This window comes from Simochromis diagramma, unplaced genomic scaffold (genome assembly GCF_900408965.1).
Source record: "Simochromis diagramma unplaced genomic scaffold, fSimDia1.1 OVJJ01000317.1, whole genome shotgun sequence".
NCBI classification, from domain to species: domain Eukaryota; kingdom Metazoa; phylum Chordata; class Actinopteri; order Cichliformes; family Cichlidae; genus Simochromis; species Simochromis diagramma.
This window is the reverse complement of record NW_024386994.1, coordinates 217014-240561: the sequence shown is the minus strand read 5'-3', so window position 1 is coordinate 240561 and position 23548 is coordinate 217014. Positions and strand designations below refer to the sequence as shown.

The 23548-nt window shown below is 38.4% G+C and overlaps 1 protein-coding gene across 7 annotated transcripts in view; it reads left to right on the top strand.

Moving 5' to 3' along the window:
* Positions 1 to 23548, top strand: part of sorcs2 (sortilin-related VPS10 domain containing receptor 2) — a 365070-nt gene that overhangs the window by 128197 nt on the left and 213325 nt on the right. For all 7 annotated transcript variants that reach the window (XM_040040720.1, XM_040040719.1, XM_040040723.1 and 4 more), the window contains exon 3: positions 16077 to 16176. In XM_040040720.1, the coding sequence (XP_039896654.1) occupies positions 16077 to 16176 (100 nt within the window). The remainder of the gene's footprint in view (positions 1 to 16076; positions 16177 to 23548) is intronic.

Genomic DNA, 23548 nt, shown 5'->3' with positions numbered 1-23548 from the left:
ACACACGGCACTATTCATCACCTCATCAAGGCGCCTTTTCTGCATCTTTTGTCTATTATTGTCTGTCTATTTGCCTTTGATCACTGCCAGCAAGGCAGTAGTGTTGGCCTTTATGTGGACTTCTCTGAGATGCCCAAAGGCAGTCAAGAATCATGCTCCCAGTGTGAAGCCACCGTTATCAATAGGGAGGCAACAGCTGGTCTTTGAAGTCAGGAATCTTTGAGCTATATCAGGTGATGAATGGTGGATCAAAACAGTTACTTTTAATTATGTTCAACCTTTTTTTCCTCTTGAAATATCCATCGTCTCATCAACACCTGAAGATTGCACTCTGACTATTTCTCCCATATTAGCTTCTTTTCATTGGCTCCCTGTTAAATCAAGAATCAAATTTAATCAGGCCCCATCTTATCTTAAAGATTATAGAGCACTTTGCTATCAGATGCCAAGCCTTAGCTTAGCCTTAAAACCGTTTTTTTTTAACTAAAGGTTATTGTCAGGGATGAATCAAATGACCACACTCATACACCACTCTGCATTTAGTGTAATAATTAGTATTAATCTCTGGCTCTCTTACACAGTCTCCTTTCTCAGCTCCCTGAGCCTGGTTCTGTCGGAAGCTTCTTCAGAATCAGAAATACTTTATTAATTCCTGGCTCTTCCTGAATTTTTCCTTCCCACTGTCACCAAGTGCTTGCTCATCGGAAGTCGTGTAATTATTGAGGTTCTCTCAGTATTGTTGTAGGGTCTTTACCTTAAAATAAATTGCCTTGTTGCTGCAATTTGGCACGGGATAAATACAATTAAACTGAATTTTGTCACTTAACAATATGGGCTGCTCAGGTGATAGAGGAAGTCGTCAACCAACTGGAAGGTTGGTATATTGATTCCTGGCTCCTCCACTCCATTTGTCAAAGTATCCTTTAGCAAGATACCGAACTCTAAGTTGGATCTAATGCATCCGCGTGAGTGTGTGAATGTTAGCTAAAGCACTTAAGCATAGATTAAAGGACTGACTGAGAGTGTGTGTGATTGTGGTTGTTTTTTTTTTTTACACAGGTGTGTGTTTTTTTATTACCATCGCCTCTTTTTGAAATTTTTCCTACTGTTTCCTACTTTTGTCTGCTTGTCTGACTGCTTCAGCACGTTATATCTTCAGATAACCCCAAAAATATGAAGCATAAAATTGTCCACTGAACTATCTACTTTCATCCCCAGAACAGTACTACAGTTATGTAAATTAGTGATCTTAGTGTAGACTTGCTACATGCTAGCAGCTTTGTTATGGTAAAGACACTGAAGTGCTTTGAATTAAATGCTAATATCAACCTAGTGATGTCCTCGGTAAAAGAATAATACCATTAGGATACATAAGTTAGAACTGTATTTGTCATATTGTATTCAGACATTTGTTCCAGATGGAAGTTTTCAACTTTAAAGTTTCACTTTACAGAATATGGAATGAAACACGTAAAAAAAACAAGGCATCTAATCAAGTCACTGATTTCTTATTTCTTACTTCTTCCTAACTGTTTTCAGTAAACATATTCATTTTTATACAGCTGTATGTTTGTTCTTCCATTGAAGTGTAAAAAAGAAACGAAAAGAAAAAACGCTTCAGAAGTTAAAAAAGCTGAACATCATTTCCTTTCTTAGATTAGCCAATGCAGTTCATTAGATTTCAATAATTTACACTGAAGTTTAGGCATATCTAACTGACTGCAGTACCTAAACCTAACCCCCTTCAGCATTTCTTTTTCACAGCAGATGCACCCACATGCTACTATTACAGCTAGTATGCTAAGGTTGCTCACTTCCTAATGAACTGATGTTACACACACGTTAACTACAAATGGAAAGACTCTGGCAATAACAATTGAATCACAAGTCACAATTTTGTCTTCAAGTTTAACAACTGATTAATAGAAATAAAGTAGCACAAGCTCAAACTTATTTCTAAAAAAAATACCAATAGATAATTATGGCATCACCCAGCCTGCTCATGTGCAATAGCAAAGTTAATTATCCCTTAATTATACATTTATTTATTCATTAATTTGTTTATTTTGAACACAGCCTGAATCTCATTTCTGCTCTTACTTAATCTACTGTATAGTTTCAGTTATAGCACCAAAGACTAAAAGAAAACAATAAAGCTGAAAGAAAAGTTTTATTTGCCCTTGTTAAATGTGTTTTTTGTTTGTTTTTTTTTGCAAAAGTCCTTCTTAAATAGTCACTCTCCAGTGGCGTGAGCTGAACTCTGCAGCATGAGTACAGAGATCCTTTGGGGTTCAGATTAAATAAAGAGCCATAATTGCTATAAACCATTTATGGGTTGCAAAAACTAAACAAAAATAAATATAATTTCAGAAGCTTTGTGCACAATCCCACCAAAAACCAGGATTTGTAAAGTGGTTTTCCAGGCAAATCCACCACTGTCAGTACAACATCAATACAGTAATAAAATGAATGACTTGCTGTTGGCAAAGACTGCTTTTATTCTTAGAAAAACACATAATGGAAAAATGGGTGAAATGAATCAATTCCTTGTGGGTGTTATTGATGTCAGCACTGCTTCCAGTTTTAGATTAGTCACATTTTTATTGCATCCAGAAGGTGCGTATCTCAAACATAGGGCATTGCGTACAATGGTAATTATAACCATTCGACCCAGTTTGAGCTTCATATTTCTGACTTTGATGTAGTGTTTTCTAGAAGCTGTATTCATTCCTCAGTCTCACTAAATGTGTATGTGACAGACTGGCCCTCCAGTTAGAGAGGTGGTAAGTAAGACTTAAACAAATGCACTGATTAAAAATAATACACTATATATGCACACGGGAAAAAAATAAAAAACAAAGCACCAACTCCAATCCCCCAAAAGCTTAGCTGTTGTGTAGAATGTAAATAAAAACAGGTTGCAAATTGCGTAAACCTATGATATAATGCAGACAACATATCATATGTGTAAATTGTGAAAATGTATTATTTTAAGAAAAAAAAGGCATTTTGAATTTGATGGCACATCTCGAAAAACCTGTAACAGGGCCATGTTTACCATTGTGTGGCAATAAACATCTGGAAACATCTGGAAACTGAGCAGATCAGTTGCTGGACTTGGTAGAGGACTGCTTTGTCTGAAAGCGGATTTTACTTGCTGAACAATCCTGGGTCTTCTTTGTTCTACTTTTTCTGCTTCATAATGTACCAGGTCTTCAGTTCATGTAAGGTCTGGACTACAGGCAGCCCAGTCCATGACCTGGACTCTTTTACTGTTGTTATAGATGCAATATGTGGTTTAGTACTGTCTTACCAAAGTATGCAAAGTCTTCCCTGAAAAAGATGTCACCTGGATGGTAGCAGATGCAGTAAAACCTGTACACACATTTCAGCACTGATGGTACCTTTCCAGAGACTGAACTGAGGGCTAATAACAAGCTGGATGGTCCCTCTCATCTTTAGTTAGAAGGATGTAGAGTCCAAACAACAAAACGCAGTCTGGACTGTGGACCAGTACTGTGCTTCATCCAATGTAACAAGAAAAGTTTTGAGTAGGACAGAGAGAGAGAAGCAAATAGGTTGCAGGCAAGTGGTGAAAGGTGTAAAGCATGGATTAATTAATATATATTCTTCAGGTCTAAAATGCCTCTGAAAAGAAGGCAAAAGTATGAAGTTAAGCCTGAACATCATAAACTTTGTCATTTTTGTAAACAGAAATCAGTTTTTACACTTTTAATCAATGCGAGGAGTAATCAAATCCTCGCCTTGTGATTACACAATTTTATCCCTTGGGTTGTTTCAATAACTTTAAGCTTGAAGACAGAAAAGAAAATCTACCAAATGAAATTAGTAAAACCCTAATTGTTCTCTAAAACAATCTAACAGCTGAATCTTCCCCGTAAAGAGAAACAAAATGCTCATATGTTTATCACATAGATGAGATTAGCAACTGGCTTTTGGGGAGTGGGAGCGATCAGTATTTTCCAAAAGCTGGAGGAAGAGCACATTTTAGCATTTTCAGTAAAAGCAATTAAGCTAGAAAGTGTTATTTGCCTTTGCACTTTCTCTGTGGCTCTGGATGGGTATGGAGCAAGAAAATAAAGTGCAGAGAAGCTGATCTAATCATTTGTACAATAGTGATTGAAATGGCAAAATGATGAGAATGTCTGTAAACAAGCTCATAAGTATTCACAGCCAAGTTCACTCAAAGGAGTTGCTCCTAGCTGCTTATTTTGACTTCAGGAGACAAGCTGATAAAAGCAAAACAAAACAAAAAAAATCTTAAAAATTAAACCTCAGGTCCAAAGTAAGCCAACACAGCAGTGCTTCTTGTGAATTCTGGGAGAGTGTGCTGCGGTGTTCAGGGTGCTTGTCCCAAAGCGTGCTGATGGGAATGTCATCTAGATAAATGTTTTCATTTATCACTCTTCCTTCTTCAGTTCAGCTGGGACTTGAGTGCAAAGAAGGGCACAGGGTGGATGCTTCAGAGAAAAAGTGAATTGATGGAGCTTGGGAATGTTGCTTGGTATCTCCAGTGCCTCCACTGTTATGTGCTTAGGAGAGGCCTGTAGGAAATCTTTAATCTCAGCCAGGAGAAGGAGAGATGAGAATGATCATGCTACTAGCAGCACTCCTCACATCTCATTCAGTAGGTTTTAAAGGAAGTATTCTGACACAGAGAAACTGCTAGGAACAAATTGGAAGATTGAAAGATTTACATTCAAAGTTGTAGCACTGTTTCTGAAAAATGGCAAATTATTTCAAGGATTTTACTGTGAGACTCAGATATAGATAATCCATCAGCTGGCACTGTTCTCACAGCTTTGAGTTATCCGCTTGCTTGTCCTGACAACACCTTATACATCCTAAAAAAAAATAAGTCAAAGCAATGCCAAGTGTAAACAGTTTCAAATGAACAAAACATGTTTTTCTGGCATTAAATTATTTAACTCTACAATCTGTTCTGCAGTCAATAACCAACTTTCAAATTTTGAAAATTGGAAAGTCACAATACACATGTAATAAGGTTTACTAAAAGCTCACATATCTCTCTTTTTTGTGTAAAAAAAGTATTATGAAATACCTAGATCAAAATGATGGACCAATATGCTACAAGCACACTGCTAGCGTGGCCGTAAAAATATTCAGTATTCTAACAACTGCTAACAGTATTATAAAAATGCATTTAAGGGTTTCACAATCCAAACTAAATCTGCATAGGAAAAAAACAAACTCAGCCCAAGGTGCAACATTAAATCCTAAAAAAATGAGAAATGCCCTTTTACAGGGAATACATATATAAACGTACCCTTGACTTTTTTTTAAAGGTGCAGGTAATGTATGTCTAATCTTAAGTACCAACCCCAAAAATAAATAAAATAAATAAAAATGAGTATAGTACAGATGTATTCCACCTGCAACTCTGCAACAGAGTTATAAAGCCACAAACTCATCTTTAACCACTGGCCGATATTCTGCTGCTTAAACCTATATTAATGTTCATGTTGGAGGACTTATGAAGATGAAAAGTTATTACCACCATCCAAATACAATGCTGTTTATCTTGGTTGGATTTCTATGTTATTTCTGCCGTACTGAGGGAGTTAACTGGTCGTCTTCCATAACAGGCACCTCCATAACAACCTGATATGGACTGTTATGATAAGCATAATAGTCCATATCCATCATCAGAAATCCCGAATGTGTGCTGGAGAACTGAACGCTCTTTAAGGATTTGTGTGTTTCCATTTTTGCTAATTATGCTCATTGGGAGAGGAGTTTTGCTGATGGGATCCAGGGAGTGTGGTTATTTCTCTTGATAGTACAGTGTTTTATATATACACACACACATATTTCTTTTTTATGGGTGTTATAACCATTTCAGCTCCTTTCTTAAGGGAAATGATCTAAATATGGGCATATAATATGTGCATCCTTGTAGATATCTTGCTAGAGAAATTTCAAGCCTGCCCATATGGAAAAGAAATAGAAAAAACTTGCATCAGATTTGGCCTACTTCATATAATCATATAAGGCTTTCATGTTTTACTCATGAAAGTGGCCACTTTCATATATTGTTTTAGTAAGTATCCAAAACACACAAGTTTTATTTATTTATACTTTTTCAAGGGATCTTATATCTGTTTTCACTCTTTCATGCTTTTCACACAAGACAGATGCAAACTTTATAAGATTTATATATATCTTTTCCATATGGGTGTCCTGAAAGTAATTTATGAAGGATTCTTTTTTTGTGATTTATTTTTTTCATCATGTGCTATCACAGCCTTTGTTGATAGTAGCAGATTGATTATTATTTTATTCAAGGGGTTTTACTCAAAAGGCTGCAAAGAAACTCATTACAACTGACAGAGAAAGGCCAGTGATTCAGTCACCACAGAGCCTGGGAAAGAACAGGTTCAGTGGTGTAATATAAAAGTAACCTCTTAAGAAAACTGCCTAATTAAGTGCAATCTGTTGGTGATGTATTTGTTATAATATTATGTCATTTTCGCTATATAAACAAGAAAAGTAGATGCAGAGTGGCCTGTCAGGAGACTTCCATAAGCAGCTTTTCAAGTGGCAGCAGTACTCTGCTGCTGATATCTATGCTCCAGTGATTTTGTGCACTTCAAGAGACTATCCGCCACTGTGAAGTGCCCTTACTAAGCATGAATCACTGTATCCTGGCTAACTGCCTGCTCAGACTACTTGCAGTGTAGGAGGCTCTTCCAAATGAAATTGCTAATTGCTGCTCAGGCATTAGTGACTAACCTGAACACAAATGTAACCCACATCTTACAAACTTCTGCTGCTATGTGTTTTGATTCTAATGCAAATGAGCTACATTACTCTCATCATAAAGCATAAACAATAACTTGCGAGATGGAGCCTTCATCTTGCAGTGTGCGCAACTGTCAGATCAGATATGCATCTACAAGTGCCTACTCATATTCTATCCAAAACAGGACAAAGCAGTGCATTATCATCCATGTTCTCTTTGCTGCAATCCACATGACCGTCTGGGACATCAAATGGCACTTTGACGCCATGTAGACAGGTGTAACTTAAAATCCAAAATGTTCTTCATGGTGTTTTTGGGAAGTAAAGGATGAGAGAGGGAAAATCTCTGTCATGAACCTGTGGTATCTAGCCATGTGGATAGTACAACCCCAGTTCCAGTTCCCAAACGCTTATTGAGTATTGTTAAAAGGAAAGGTGACATAACACAGTGGTAAACATGCCCCTGTCCCAGCTTCTTTGGAATGTGTTGCAGGCATCAAATTCAAAATGAGTGAAAATTTGCAAAACAATACAGTTTATCAGTTTGAACATTAGATAGCTTGTCTTTGTAGTGTATTCGATTGAATATAGGTTAAAAAGGATTTTCAAATCATTGTATTTTCAAATCATTGTATTCTGTTTTTATTTACATTTTATACAACGTCCCAACTTCATTGGAATTGAGGTTGTACATTTAATGTAGTACAGTTATTGAATATAGGTGTATTGTTACTATTGTGATTGTTTTCATGTTGGCTTGAAATACAATATCTCTGTCCCCAGGTGCATAAAATAAAGACAGTTGATTAGCTTATCTATTATAAGTTTTGCTATGATACTGGGTTGCACAAAGGGGTATTTAGTGCCCAGGCAACCTGTGTTAAGTCTAATTGTTGAATGTTGTCATTGTGTTTCTTAAATTTGTAAGGTCTTAGATCAATCTATAGGATCAAGACATTCCTTTGTCTCTGACCACCTCTCCAGCCACTTTGTGCTGGGGGAGGATTATTGTAGACACATCCCTTGTGAAGATTCTGTTTCTTGTCTTAGAACCATTTGGGGGTTTACGGTGGGAGGTGCTTTTGCTGTGATGTGTATTGTGTGAACTGTTTTCCCAATAAAAGGCAGTGGAGGCTGTCGTTGGGGTCAGTCTGCGGTAGGATTCAGAGTGCTTTCTGAGAAACCGGCCGGGGCCTCCCTTGCTAGCAAGTAAAAGATGTCCGTCTTGTTTTTGTTGTTAACGGGAATAAGTTTCTAAACTAGCGGGGCTTGTGGAAACACAGACCCAACCACCTGCATTTCCAGTTCTCCAACCCCAGTGTTTGTGTAACTTCATGTATGTAAGAGAAGACTAGATTCAGGGGAAAGCACACCGGTGGGAGACATTACAACAGACACACATAGGAGAGAGCCAGATTTTAAAATTAATTACCAGTGATTAAATGTAATAGTGGTGTATAAATATTGAGAGAGCTAAAGAAGGGAGTGAAGCAGCCTTAGCCTATTGCAGTGTAACTAAGGGATGGGTTCAAGGCATCCTGTCGAGCCCTAAGTACAAGCTTTAGCAAAAACGAATGCTTTAAGACTAGACCTAAAAGGAGAGAGGGGAGTGTTTCTTAAACTGAAAGCTAGCTCCATAGAAGAGGCAGCTGAAATCTGAATGGCTCCCATTCTAGTGCTCTCAATATAGTACTATCAGCCTTTAAGATAAAATGGGACCTGATTATTCAAGACATTTTATGAGAGGTGAAGGGTTTTAAATCTAATTTTGGATTTAATAGGTAGCCACTGGAGAAAAGTAAATATCTTTCTAGTCCCAGTACTCTTGCTACATCCTTCTGGACCAGCTAAGGGCTTTTTAAAGAAATTTTTAGAAAAACATAATAACAATGAATTACAGCAGTCTAAACTATAAGTAATACATGCATAGACTAGCATTTCAGCAAATAAATATTTGGTTGATCACCATTTTTCTAAGATTTTTTACAATGAGTACAATAATCTCACTTTTTAGAAGTAGGAAATTAGAAGAAGGTTAAAAATTAGTGTATAAGTAGTAGGGCTGCTCAATTAATCGAATTTTAATCACGATTACGATCTGGGCTTTCAACGATCATTAAAAATGACTGAGCCGATTATTAGCCCCTCCCTCGTGCTTTACTCTCGCGCTGCTCCGTGTGGCAAATCGAGCGCACCTCTCTGCATTTCGAACACGTGTCACAACAATTAAGAGCAGCGGTCTCCAACCTTTTTTGCGCCACGGACCGGTTTATGCCCGACAATATTTTCATGGACTGGCCTTTAAGGTGTCGTGGATAAATACAACAAAATAAAACTAGTACCGGTACCGAAAAAAAGAAAATTTATTCATAACACACGTGAAAAGTCCCAGGAAAACCGAGTAAACGATAAAAACGATAACAAAATAACGCTGAAAACCGATAAAAACCCTGAAAACTATACATTTCACACCTGAGCCTCAACTCTCGCGGCCCAGTACCAAATGACTCACGGACCGGTACCGGTCCGAGGCCCGGGGGTTGGGGACCGCTGATTAAGAGGACCCGAGGGAAGCTCGGAAAGCTAAGCAGAAGTTATTTGGGCTGGTTGAAAAGAGAGGTAAAAAAAACTTCAGTGGTGTGGAAACATTATGGGTTCGCGGAGTCAGACGTGGATCAAGTAGACACAGTGTGTAAACTTTGCTACAGTGTCGTAGCTGCACCACAGAGCAACACTGCAAAGTTCACTAAACATAGATGTTTACATTTTTCATTTATTTTTTATATTGCAAACATTTGCACTGTTATCAGTATTTGCACGCTATTTTATATTATTTTTTGACAATCTTTAAAGTCATTATTCAATACATTGTTATTGTTAAATAAATATCGTCAAATAATCGAGATCTCAATTTCAGTGAAAATAATCGTGATTATCATTTTTGCCATAATCGAGCAGCCCTAATAAGTAGCAAATACAGCAACGTCAAGCAGATGCTTTTAACATAATACCACCATCTTAAAAGCCTGCGGTTTAAAGATTGATTGATCTTTTAGGGTTTTTATGTGTCTGTTAACACCTTTCTGTAGACAGTTCAACTTGTCATTTTATGATTTTATGATTTGTGGCCAGTCTGGTTGACACGTCTGCCACTGTCATAACAAGACCAGTTGTCTTTTTGCTTTCCCTGTCAAAACAGGTTCACACTTTCCCCGGCTTTCTGGTAGCTGTAACACCAAAAGACTGAGTGTTAAATTGCATTTGTCTGACTTTGCAGCTCACCAAAAACACTCAAAGACAAATATTTTTAAAAAAAAATCCATTCTTTTATATATGTAAAGTTTTGCCACAGCACAACTTCTCTACTCAATTTCTCTATTTTCTGTATATCTGAGTGGAGTAGATCTCTGAAAGACGTGCTATTTCATTCTACAGTCTATTCTGCAGTCAATAAACCAAGGCTTTGACACAATCAGGCCATAGCAGATGGCCATAAAACCTTTGTCCAGGGTACACCTGAGACTCCCTGAGCTTTATCATCCTCAGCCATTCTACTGCTGCAAAAAGAAGCGAAAATAAACAGACAAATGACAGTCGAGTAGACGGTTCCTTTTTAAAGTAGAATGGGCGATAACACTACTGACCTGTCCATGTGTGACGCTGACAACCCCAACCCCGACTTCCACCACTACGTTTCTTGTTCATACATCTTACTTTTATCGTCCATAAAGCTGTGTCATGAAACAGTAATTTTTCCATTTATCATCTGAAACCATAAAATGTGATTGCACTTGTTGAAAGCTCAATCTGCCCATTGGTATTTGATGGCTTACTTTAAACCAGTAAATCAGTTTTAACACTAATGGTGACTCGCTCTCTGCTGTATTCTTTGACACCACTCATGGCAATTACCTTTAGTGCGATAAATCAAAAGCTCCCATCTCCCATGAATTCTCTACTCTTTCAAAAAGAAAAATAGCAATGCTTATGATCACAATGATCGCTCATGACCCAAACTTTAACCTGCTCTAGATTAAATTTGGCACAAATTTTCATACAGTAGGATGCAGTTGATAGCGTCAGTTAGTGATACTCTGGTAAGGAAGCAAATTTATCCTCATACTTCATCAGATTTGTCAACAGAGCAACTGCATAATGCACTGCAGAGTTTTTCATGTGTTTCCGTGGTGTAAGACTTGAAACTGTGACATATTCTATACTAAACTAAGATCCAGCTCAATCCTATCCTCTTGTCAGAGGATGTTGCCCTCAGTTAGCCTCTCTGGGAAATCTGTATGTCAGCCAATCAGTGATGAGTGTCATCAGCCCTAACGGTCTGGCCATCGGGCTTTCCAGACCTGATTCAGACTGACGGTATCTGTCTGTCTTAGCAGAAATCAGACACTGAACAGCATGATGAGACTCAGCCAACTACTGTATATGTCTATGGCTAACCTTTAATACACCAACCCACTGCTCTGTTCTTCGTTAGCTTTGTTTGAAGCTATTTATTAGCTTAGTTCTTCTTAGACAGCAGATGTTTCACCAAATGCATGTGAATTCAGAAGAGAAAAGCCTTGAAGGATGCATTTCCTTCTGTCACATATTCATCATAACGCTGCACCAGCTAACACTTTGAAGATCTTTAGATGGATTTATCATGAATCCATTTCCTTATATCCATTCTCCTGTGCTCTCTATATTTTGGTATTCCATTGCATCAGACATTTTCTTGACACACTCAATTTTTCTTTCCTGAGATGTCAAGCGCTGGGAGCAACCTTGACATATTAGGACATTAAATCTGAATCAGCACCTGTCGCCACCCTAAAGTGCTTCCACATTTCTCTGTTTTCTCAAGCAGATCAAGGAAAATACAATTTCACCCGTAGTGTCTGTCACTGTCACATTCATTCTCGCAGACATTTCCATGTCTACCCTTCTCTCCCCTTTTGTTTTTTTTTAATATTCCACTCTTGTTTTATAGTAGTTTCCGTTTTTCTGCTGTTATTATTTCAGCTATTTGCCTTCTACCAATTGTCTTGTGTCTGTGGCAACTTGTTTAAGCCTTTGTACTGCATATCAAAAATGAATGTTTTCTCACAGTTATGCTGTTTGACATGAAGACTTGGACATGAAATAACATAAGGGTAATATTAATGACTATTTTGTGTCAGTGTGTGCCTCGATATCCTACTTTTCTGTTAATATTAAATTGCCAGGACTGAGGGCTACACTGAGTACCACAGATTAAACTTTTTTCATTTTCTCATTCAACTCTTCTCCCCTCTCCTGCTCCCTGTCCTCGTCCATATCTCTTCTCATCAGCTTCCTACTCTGTTTAAAAGTAATTATTCCTCATTAATCTACAATAGCTCTCTACTAGTCTATTAATCCAGAGGTCTTGGTGGTAGACAGTATAAAATGAGCTCTCCTATTAACTCAACATCATTATTCTCAGCATGTAAGGTGCTGAGACAGCTGACTTTACACTCTAACCCCTACCCAACCTCTATATTAGCTTTATAAGGCTACGTTCACACTGCAGGTCTTAATGCTCAATTCCGATATTTTGATCAAATCCGATCTTTTTGTCTGCTCGTTCACACTAAAAATAAAATGCGACCGCAAACGCGCTCCAGTGTGAACGCTCAAAGCGGCCCGCATGCGCAAAAGAAGATGTCACACACAACACGCTCTGTTTAGGCCCAGAGCAAACAGTATTGTTTGACTGATGGCCCTTAATATAAAGACTTCGGACTTCACGTTTCCCAATTTTTGCTTTAAGTTATTACATAATAATGTAAATAACCTAATAATGATCCTTATTGCTGTTTTAGAGAGGAGCGGTGCTTCAAAGGATAGCTGCAGATTTCTGTCACAATCTGCAGATTATGCAGTACAAATAAAATGTTAACATTTCTCCAACGTTGTCTTCCCAGCAGTTTCACCGGATGGCCAGGAAGCGTTCGCGATGTCCTATCGGGTGCTTCTCCGGCGCTGATAATTGGCGTCTGTCTTGTGTCAGTGACGTAAAAGATGGATTTAATGCAACATGACCATTCACACAGCAGTCGCTTTCTGAAACATCGGATATGTATCGGATTCAGTACCAAATACGAAAGTGACCCAGATGGGATTTGAAAATATCGGATTTGTGCCGTTCACACTGTCATACCATGATCGGATATGGGTCGCATAGGGTCAAAAAAATCGGATTTGATGCGCTTTCGCCTGCAGTGTGAATGTAGCCTAAGTGACATATCTTTGCCTCATGACTCCTCCGATTAGTTTTTTTGTTTTTAAGTTGCCTTTTCTTACTTTTTTGTTTTGGCACTAAAAATAGCCAAACTTTGAATCACTTTTGTGATATTTTACTTATGATTCTATATGTATAGTTTCTATGGCCTGTTGTTAGACTTTCAGAATTTCAATAACTTCTTAAATAACTGCTTAGAGGTGCAGCCAGTTCAAATGCAGTACCCTAACCTAACTGGCTCAGGGTATCTGTGAATGTAAACCTAGGTGAAATATACCTGTTTATACTTCATAATTCATAAGAATGTCTTAATGTTTCATTGTGATTGGAGGATTTGTCAGTGCACTCCAGCTAGAGAGAGCTGTACTCCTTGGATCATTTGACGTGTGTTTATGTTAAATTAATAAACACATGTAATTTGAGCATTTAATAATAATGGATTGGATTTATATAGCGCTTTTCAAGGCACCCAAAGCGCTTTACAATACCACTATTCATTCACTCTCACATTCACACACTGGTGGAGGCAGCTACAGTTGTAGCCACAGCTGCCCTGGGGCAGACTGACAGAAGCGAGGCTGCCGTATCGCGCCATCGGCCCCTCTGGCCAACACCAGTAGGCAAGTAGGGTAAAGTGTCTTGCCCAAGGACACAACGACCAGGACAGAGAGCCCGGGGATCGAACCAGCGACCTTCCGGTTACAGATGCGATTCCCAACCCCCTGAGCCACGGTCGCCCATTTGACAAAAATTAGTCCATACCTTTAATCTTTAACATCAGATGGAAGATATATGGAAAGAAAAAGGTTCATTGTAACAGATGCTGGGCAAAACAGGGTATTGAGGACAGAAAGCTAGGGGACAAGGGACAGTCAAGGTCCATATGTTGAGTTGTATTTCTGGGCAGAATGCCCACCCCAGCTCTGGCCTTTCATTACACCCTGGCTAATGAAGCACTATAAATGTGTAATAAGGAGGTTTTGGAGGCCTCTGTGTTAAATGGAGAAGTAATACCCAGTACAGTAATAGAGTTGATGTATTCTCCTCTTATTGTGGAGAAGGTGATTATCCAAATGAAGCTGATTTTTTTAATGATTATTTTTTACATTATTTTTGCTATGATTTGTGGTATATAAACAGATAAGCTTCCCTCATTGGTGCTATATAAATATACCTGAATTGAACTGAATCAAAGTGCTCTTGGCAAAAAGTGTAGATGCATTGTAATGTCATTTTAGGGAGACAATTTTAGGTTTTTAAAGTTATCCTTATCAAATGTTCAGCAGGTAAGGGGATTTCTGCAGATCTCTAACAGAAGTACAGATCTCTTACAGATCTCTTACAGAAGAAGCATCAGTCTAAATGAGTTGCAAAATGTGTTGTGTCTTTATAGAAAGACACAACACAACACATTTTGCTAATGTGTTTATCAACAGAGCATAGGAAATCTTGTGGGACCGAGTTTTCACTCCTGCAGAAATACAAGAATAACATTCCAATTCTTATGCACTAGCATTCATTTCAGCTTCAATATCAAGAGTGACCAGATATATTTTCACCCAGCTCTAAAGGCTGGGTAACAACCTATCTCTTACCTGTCACATACAAAGCACTTGGAAATGTTACTGAATGCCTTCCTAGCAGTTGGACCTGCAGCATCTTTTGATTCTTTGTAAGTAGATTTTCATATGTTGACAGGCACAAATGGAATCTAGAGTCTTCCTTAAAGGAGGGCAATGAATGTGCGTGAACAAATGGTTTAAACAGATTCTCCAAGCACTGTTTATAAAGTGCTGATCATCATCCTTCTTGCTAATTAGGACTTAATGTGACTAGTTAATGTGGTTTTTGCACTTACACCCAAATTATCCACCCTCTGAGAGGACCTCTGCTCACCAGGCCTAGCAGGCCTTTACTCCATCTACAACTGGGTTTTTGTGATAAGCACAGAGCTCTGCTGCTAGCACAGCCATCAGCACGAGATCTGTTCATGTCCTCCAAGTGATCCAGGGTTAAATATGGCACACGGGCCAACGAGGAAGATGAAAACACTTGTCAGCTCACCACAGAGAAATAGCTCACCCCTGCTATGCCACTCCATTTTCTCCAGCTCTATCAGAGCACTCTGGGAGAGCTGATTGCTGAATGGCTTGGCAGAGCTTCGGGTATATGTGTCTTACTGTGTGTGTGAGTGTCTGTCAGTGGTTGATGTCCCACTGCGCAAAGGAGTAAATCCTCTCATCCTTAACCAGGCTGACGTGCTAGCTCATCATTCTCTTTCATCAAGTCCTCTTCTTCAAGGCTCCCTCCTGTTGAACCCTCAACCTCCAGCTAAATGCTGTAGCATCTTTCTTCCTGTATGCTTTGCATTGTTTTTAAAGCCTAGAAAGTTGTCTGATGTACACTTGTTTTGTGTTCTGTTTACTCAAACCAGTGTCTTAAACCTTAATTTACCTTGTCTACATAATAAAGTAGAGGGGAAAATCTCCTGTATTAGTTTTGTTTATCTTTTCCTTCCTGACAGAAATTTAAGACATTAATTATCCATAAAAGAGTTAAGCTTTGTCAAGTTGAAACCTGCATCATTTGTCAAAACCTGTCACAAACAATCACTTTCACTGTGCTTTGTGGGTATGTCTGAGTGGGGCTGGAGAAATGATCCAGCTACTGTAACTATCACTCTTGACCGCACATAGCACTCCCTACCTCCTGCTAAAGCTGCCAGATTTAAGGATTGGTCAGGACTTCATCGCTAGCCCAAGGGTGTTTTTACACCACTGTGGCAATGACAGGTTTCCCAGCCGTTTCTGATTTGTCACTTGGCTCAGACCACAGACTGCAAAGTAGCGATATGGTGAACAGAACTGATACAATACCTTTAGGACAGTTTGCGAGAATAAGCAGCTGCTTTCCCAGGCATCTTTGCCTACCTCTCATGGGATTATTGCAAAAGGAAAACTATGAAAAAAATGCTCTTAAATGTTTCCAGACTAACTTGTACCTGTTCTTGTTTTTTTGCCTGCAATTTTGTTAGGTCTTCTGACTATGGCACCACCTACACCAAACTCAACCTGATGCCAGGAACAACCATTGTGGTGACAAGTTTCTACATTTGCCCAACCAACAAGAAAAAGGTCGGTAGTTGCATGCATTTTTTTCCACGGTTATGTTGTCCATTGTTAATAGTACGAGTTGGAGGTCTAAATGAACACCTGCACAGCCAGATTGTGTAAGAAATAGGAGAAATCTAGTGAAAAATGTGTCATTTGAAACAATTATTCATTTAAGATCCAGAGCTGTCAGATTAAGTTTTACTAAGAATCACTTAGGATCATGATAACGTATATATATAAATATAGTATATGTATGTTTGTGCAGTCACTCAGCCATCCAAATTATTGAATACATGTCACAGGTGTATAAAATCAAGCACCTAGGCTTGCAGACTGCTAGGTCTAGCAAGGCCCATAAGGACGTGTATGACTGAATTTGGAGTCAAGAACTTGAATGGCCTGCGCACAGTCCTGACTAACAGAACACCTTTGGGATGAATTAGACTCCGAGAGACTCCGAGCTAGGTCTTCTTGTCCAACATCAGTGTCTGACCTCACAACCTCACACTATACTTCTGGGAGAATGGTCAAAAATTCCCATAAACACACACCTAAACCTTGTGGAAAGCCTTCCCAGAAGACCTTGTTTCATGTGAAGGTAGACAAGCAAATATTTTTAGCAGTATAGTGTAATTTGTTGACATGGGTTTATTTTAATCCCAAAGATATTAAATGTGCTGGACACAAAATCACACAAATTAGTCTATAATGAAACTTTTTACATTTCCATCACTTTGAGAGTTGGCTCACAGAAACAACTTTTTGCTGTTCCTGTTGAAGCTGCATGCCTCTTATCAGCTTACACCTTGTTGAAAGACTAAATTCCCTGTTTATGGCTCCATATTTCTTATGTTGTGTGGTTTCAAAATGCAAGGTATAAAAGTGGTGGATGAATTCCCAGCCTGTCTTTGCACTAAGTTAAGAAGCACTGACTGTAAAAGCATTCTTGAAGTTGTCTACTTTCACCATAAAATTACCTGTTTTGTGCCATTCTGTGTTAGCTAGCTTGTGAGCTTGCAGGTAGAGTTGAAGTGCTCGTTTCTGTTTAGTTTGGTGTGTACACACGGTGTAGGTCACTGTGCAGAGTTTGACTAGTGATCTAATGTTTGGAATGAGATTCGCCACATCAGCATGAAGACACATAACTAGGAAACCAGTGGGTCATTTTAAAGAGCTCACTATTTTCTACTGTGGATCTAATTTGATGCAACAATCACTATGTAAAATTTCTTTCCTCTTATTTTATAATCACCTGTAAGTAGTCAACGCCCTCAATAACAATGCCTCCATAACAATACTTTCAAACCTCCTCTTGTATTATAATCAGCACACAAATTGTGCACTGGGAGCTTCATGGCACGGGTTTCTGTGGCTGAGCAGCTCATGTGGGTGTTATGCATAGTTGGCCTATGACATTTGTCCTATATTGTATGAGTCATGCCCTTAGAACCTCAATTCTTCAGTTGTCTGAATGTAAGCAAAGAGCCTTTACAGAGGGGATCATATTTGGATGAAAGGATGGGGTGATAAATTATTAGCTTACAACACAAAGCAAAAACATAAATATCTGCTTATTAATGGTCTGTGTCAGACTCATAAAATTAGATTTTTCTCACCAAGACTTAAACACAAACTTCTTGTACAGTGTATACCATACAGCGCGCTTTGATATTTGTCAGATAAGTCTGTTTTAATGCTCCAAGAAGCACTAACAGCACAAGCATAGCAAACATGGTGGTGTCCAGTTATGTGCCTTGAATCAGTGAGGTTAGCCTGGAAACTTTGATTGATTTTGCCTTTGTCAGCATAACTCTCAATCAGTGTGTTTGATACGTGTGCATTGGATTGATTGTTTTCATCTGGAGGCTACATAATTAGTTAAATTGGATGCGCATCATATTGTCACAAATACACATTGAAACTGGGAAACATTTTCCTGATGTTCTCAAACTATCCGGAGCTAGGTATCCATCTGAAGCCAAGCACTCAACTTGTGGTATGGATGGCATTTTGAGCCCATGTTGAACCCTTGTTTATTATTTGATCTTTCTTCTTTCTTTTCTTATAAAGCTCCATATTCCCAGTTCAAAAACAGAAGCTTTCCAATCGTAAGTTTGTACTTTCAGGCTGAATCCCTGATGACATCATTAGAGTTATTTTTATTGTTCCTTCAGACCGTCAGAAGACTACATAGTGATTCTCATGTGAAGTAAACTGAGCCTTGTGTCTGAAAGTGGTGCGATTCTTTAGGGATTGTGATTATGATTTCATTTTATTGCATGAAAGCTGTACATGCTTCACACCAATATACCATTCAGACCGAGGTGGTCTATTTTTAGAATTGGTTATACAATATGTGATGCACTGTTTAGCATCAGACTTTGGGATACATTGTACATTGCAGATACATTAAGAAAATATAAAAATTATTCAAAATACAGAAGAAATCCACCTAGGATGCTGAGAATTATTGTGTTCAATAGATAAAATAAAACCCAGCAGACAAAAAACTTGAGAGATATAATGATACACACATTATAGTCATGACTAACTTTATTTATTACATACTGTTATGTATGTAGTACATGAGTTTAAATTGCATGGAGACCAATCTTGTTTTGGTATTCTATACACAGTTTTTCAGTCCACGGGCAGCTTAGAACTTAGAAAGTGAATTTCCAAACCTCCAATAAGCTCAAGTGAGAGCCAAAAGGTCCAGTAGGTGACTTACACTCAGATACAACTGCCAACTGTGGAGGCCTGTCTAATTGGTGGGCGTTATTGTTGGGGTCCAGGGTTCTTCCAATCAGTGAAGGGATGGAAGGAGATTAGCTCACTTTCTGGTCTAGTCCTTACTCCAACTGTCTGCACAGGATCTGACATCTCATCCATTTCACTAACACACACACACAGACATACACACATACACAAAATAGAAGAGGGCCAGACAGAATGAGAGCATTTAATTGCACAGGGATGAAGTCATCTTCATTTCCCTTAGGGACAGAAAGACAGACGAGGGAATAAGAATGACTGGCAGTAAGAGTGTGTGGTGTCACAGTAAGATGTCTGGTAATGTGCAGGGGCTCAAACTGCCGCTTAAACACACCTCCAGGCCTGACGAGGGGGTGATAGAAGCCCAGCTTAAGTGCTGGTTTCTGGAAACGGTGTGTGTGGGTATATATGTGGTGTTGTTGCAAGAGAAAGTTTGATGTTTGATGCATGATCATCAGATGAATATTATTAAGCAGATTTCTTTCCTTCCATCTTTTTAGCATCCAATTACTGAGTGATCAAACACGCAAGGTGCCCCCAAACACAAATAAAAACACACACACACTTTGATCAATACTGCTAATCACATCAGAAAACAGCAAACAACCTGGTCTGTAAGCTCTGTGTGGGGATTACACAGAGTGAAGGGATCACATAGAAGAGGTGTGTGAGGGGTCTTGGGTAATCAATACGACTTGAGGCAATTAGAAAGAGGTGAGTCTTCAGACGGAGACAATGTCATCCTGTCTTTCTCTCTTTCCCTCTCTTCATTGTGAGCTCCATTAAATATCCGCTCAAGGCCCTTTGTACAAGAGGGCTCCCAAAGACCCCTGACACGTTTCAACACCACTAGAGTTGTAAATAAACTTTGAGACTAGAAGCTCAACTCACTATCCCTTAGCAATTTTCTGCCGTCTCCAGGGGGCTGTCAGCTACTCAAGTGTTTGCAGAAGTTCATTTCCTTGTTGTTGACTATTAGCTTACACTTACAAGTATAAGCTAACACCGAATTTAAACCCAAAAGCTTCTTTCTAGAGGTACTTGTCAACTGGATCCCTGCCAGCACATCTTTACATTGCAGAAGGATTTCACTTGCAGACTTCAAAATCATCTCTGGCAACTTGTTTTTAATATGACTGTGTACATTAGACATATTTTGCTATTTTATTGTTTTATGTATTTTTTATTATTTTTGTAATTATTATTATTGTAATTTTAATATCTTTGTCTGAAACAGGTCTATCTTGTGATTGGGTCTCAATTACTAGAGAGACCTGTATAAATAGAGGTTAAATTAAAAAAAAAAAAAGACTGCCCAGTTAATATGTAAAAATTGTAATGTAAGTTACGATTTTCACTTTCGACAAACAACAAAACGGGATAAAATTATTGGGTTTTTTTTAAAAACTCTTGGGTATACTGTTATTTATAGTTTTGCATTTCCCCCCTTATCTAAAAACAAACTCTCTCGCTGTTTAGTGTAGTTTTATTCAAAGAGTCTTTGGTCAAAAACTATAACACTTGCACTTTTTATGTAGTTAAACCAGTGGAATGATTGGTCTTCATAATTCATCCAGTCTGCTTTCAGGAGCATTAGTTTTCTGACTCTTGCCCTGTATACACAGCAATGTGGGCACATTGCTATACCTTTCAATCTGCACTCACAGACATCCCAACAAGGACCTACTTGAAACACGCTTAATAGAAAAAAATGAACATCAGTCAGGTCATAATTCTCCAGGAGGGAAACTCTCTCGTTCTTTTTTTTACATTTATGTGGTATTGGCCCAGCAACTGTAGCTGTTGATTATCACAGCTGTGCTTCGTGAGGTAAAGAGAGCCATCCACAAGTCATAAGGTAAGTTGTTCAATCAATGATTCCACTACTGTACATATTGAAGTATCCTTGGGCAAGATCTTAAAACCTGAAGTTGTCCCCTGTGCATCTGCTGGGGCAACTCGGGCATTGCATGGCCTGCAGGCCACATATGGCCAATTAGAAAATCGGAAAATTAGGTTTCAGATGTAAATAAGTATACACCATGTATGTCCCATTTCAGCTGCTAATCATAACCTTAAGACCACTTACTGTTTTATGCGATGATGAAGGGAATCGGACAAATCGCTTTGTTGCTTTTATTTTGAAGGTGATTGCTCTTTCCTTTTCAAATTTACATGCATACATGTGTGCAAGAGAATGCTGGTAGTGCAGAATACGACATGGACTGTTTACTGAGGTCAGAGGTTAAGCCGTGTCATTGCTTTCTGGAAAGCAGGTTGCGGTGTTTAAAGATTACAGTTTTTATTACCATTGTGAGACTAAACATACAGAAAAATGTTGCTGAAACAGACTTTGATAGCAAAGCTGCAAAAGCAACAAGAACTTTTTACCAAGCTTTACACATCCAGGAATGGAACAGTTATGATCAGCTTTGAGTTTTCCCACAAAATTTTAAAAAATGGTCAGCAGTTCGATGATGTGTTTGATGGACTTATTCTCTCTCCAGGCAAATCTTAATAAGACAGATCGAGGACACTTAAGGAAATCAGAGTTTAAAGTTAACATCACTGCTGGATTTTTATTTTTCTCTCACAAAGGACAAAAATTCGCAGTGATAAAGTTCAACAAATCCAGACGCATATCTTCAGTCTTGATCACCTCTCTGGTGCCCTTAGCATTACAACATAAGATATTGTTTTTGCAGAATTTCTGTCTTTTAACTTTATGCAAATTGCTATTGCTATTTGGCTTGTAGTGTAAGTATTTCATCTGTAGTTTTTTCTGTTTTAACTTGCACAGTGACAGAACTTAGTCTGTTTTGAGCTTGAACAAGTGCGTTAAAGTCAGGTTCACATTAACATTTTGTTCACTTGTGTTTTTAGGAATACTGATTAAATGGCGATAAAATGTTGGTGCTTTTAGCAAGTCTATCTCACATTTCCATTGCTTAATTATAACTACTAATCTGCTCTTACCAGTAGCAGTTTATAGGGGGATAAAATATTGAGCAGAACTGAATTTAGCTTACTGGTGTGGCCCTACTCAAAAGTTCCAGTTTCTCAAGTGGCCCCTTTGAAAAATTAGTCACCCACCCCTGTACTGTGCAGGGTGTGTAAAATGCTAGATTACAAAAAAAAACATGTGTATGAATGTGTGTGTGGTTGGGCAAGTGAGGCTTGTAGAGTGCTCAATTGGAGTTGAAAAACCCTCAACAGTTAGATAATCTTCTACAAGCAGCGATTTACTGATAGTGGGGAGGAAAAATCCCCTTCTAGCAGGAATAGGCCTTGCCAGAACAAGGCTCAGGGACAGGTAACTAACAGCTGTGAGCAGTTAAAGGTGAGAGGAAAGAGAAGACAGAAAAGAGGTGCATAGAGAGACAAATATAGTAATATTTGTAGTTATCTCTGATTGTCAGGACAAGTCACACTAAGTGTTACGTTCCAGTCTAGGGGTACAGGAACGCAACATAAGGGTTAAAAGGAAAGTGACCCCGCCAGGGTCCTCAAAGCCAAACCCAGAAGCCAATTTACAAGTTAAGGGTGATTTTTATTGTTACCAAACTGAAAGGTTTAACTCCGGGGTGAACACAGGCCAACATAACAAACAAAACCAGCTTATTCCAAAAAGGGAGATGCTATTCTACAAGTGAAACGTATCTGCAAACTATAGACAAAATGTAGCAATTCGTGGGAAACACAAAGGGCGAATGTCACAGAGGGTTTGGAGGCCAAGGACAGGTCTGCTGCTGCTGTCAGTCGCTGCAGAGGGAGAACTACTGGAAAGGGTTTTTAAAACAGCCACTTGACCATGGGAACCAATCAGCAGCTGCCAGCTCCCTAATCAGGAAGGAAGACATTTAAAGGCACAGAACAAATATGAACAATAACACTAAGTTCAAACTAGGCTTCTGAAATTCAAACTCAGTAACTCTAAATCAGAATGAACCAAGTTTAAAAGATTGATGTTTTGGTAAATCTGGCCGGTGTTATCACGTGTACACACAATATGCTTTTTGCATTCACTGTATTGTATTTTATTTGACTTTAATAAAATGATCTACACTTTTGAATATTGTGCCTTATCTAATTGTAAACATGATCTTTGACATTGGCAGTTTAGTCATTGTAACAGCATTGTTAAAACAACTAGTGTGGAAGAGAGATTTAAATTATAAATTCTTTCATTTTCTTTAGTCAAAGGTTTTCGTTTATTCATCTTTTCTTTAGGTGCCCTATCTGTTTAAGTGCATATGAATAGTTTAGTAGGGACCAGTAAAATCACAGGTGCCAATTTAATCCTGCAATAGTCTGACGCATTATGTAGAAATTTTATTTATATTTTGGGGAAAATTAAAGAAAGAAAGGAAATACAACCAATAAAAAGTTAAAAAGTCACCATGCCTCTTGCTTCACTGACTATGCATTTTATAACTGAACAGACTCAAATTGTCAAACTTCTTGTCCATAATTATAGAAATACATAAAAATAAATTGGGCTACTAAAGTAGTTCATATTTGTATATAGAAAATCAGAATGAAGGAACTAGCAAATAATGAGCAGGAGAGGTACACGGGCATGCAAGGTGGGAGAACAAATTAATACAATCCTGTAGAC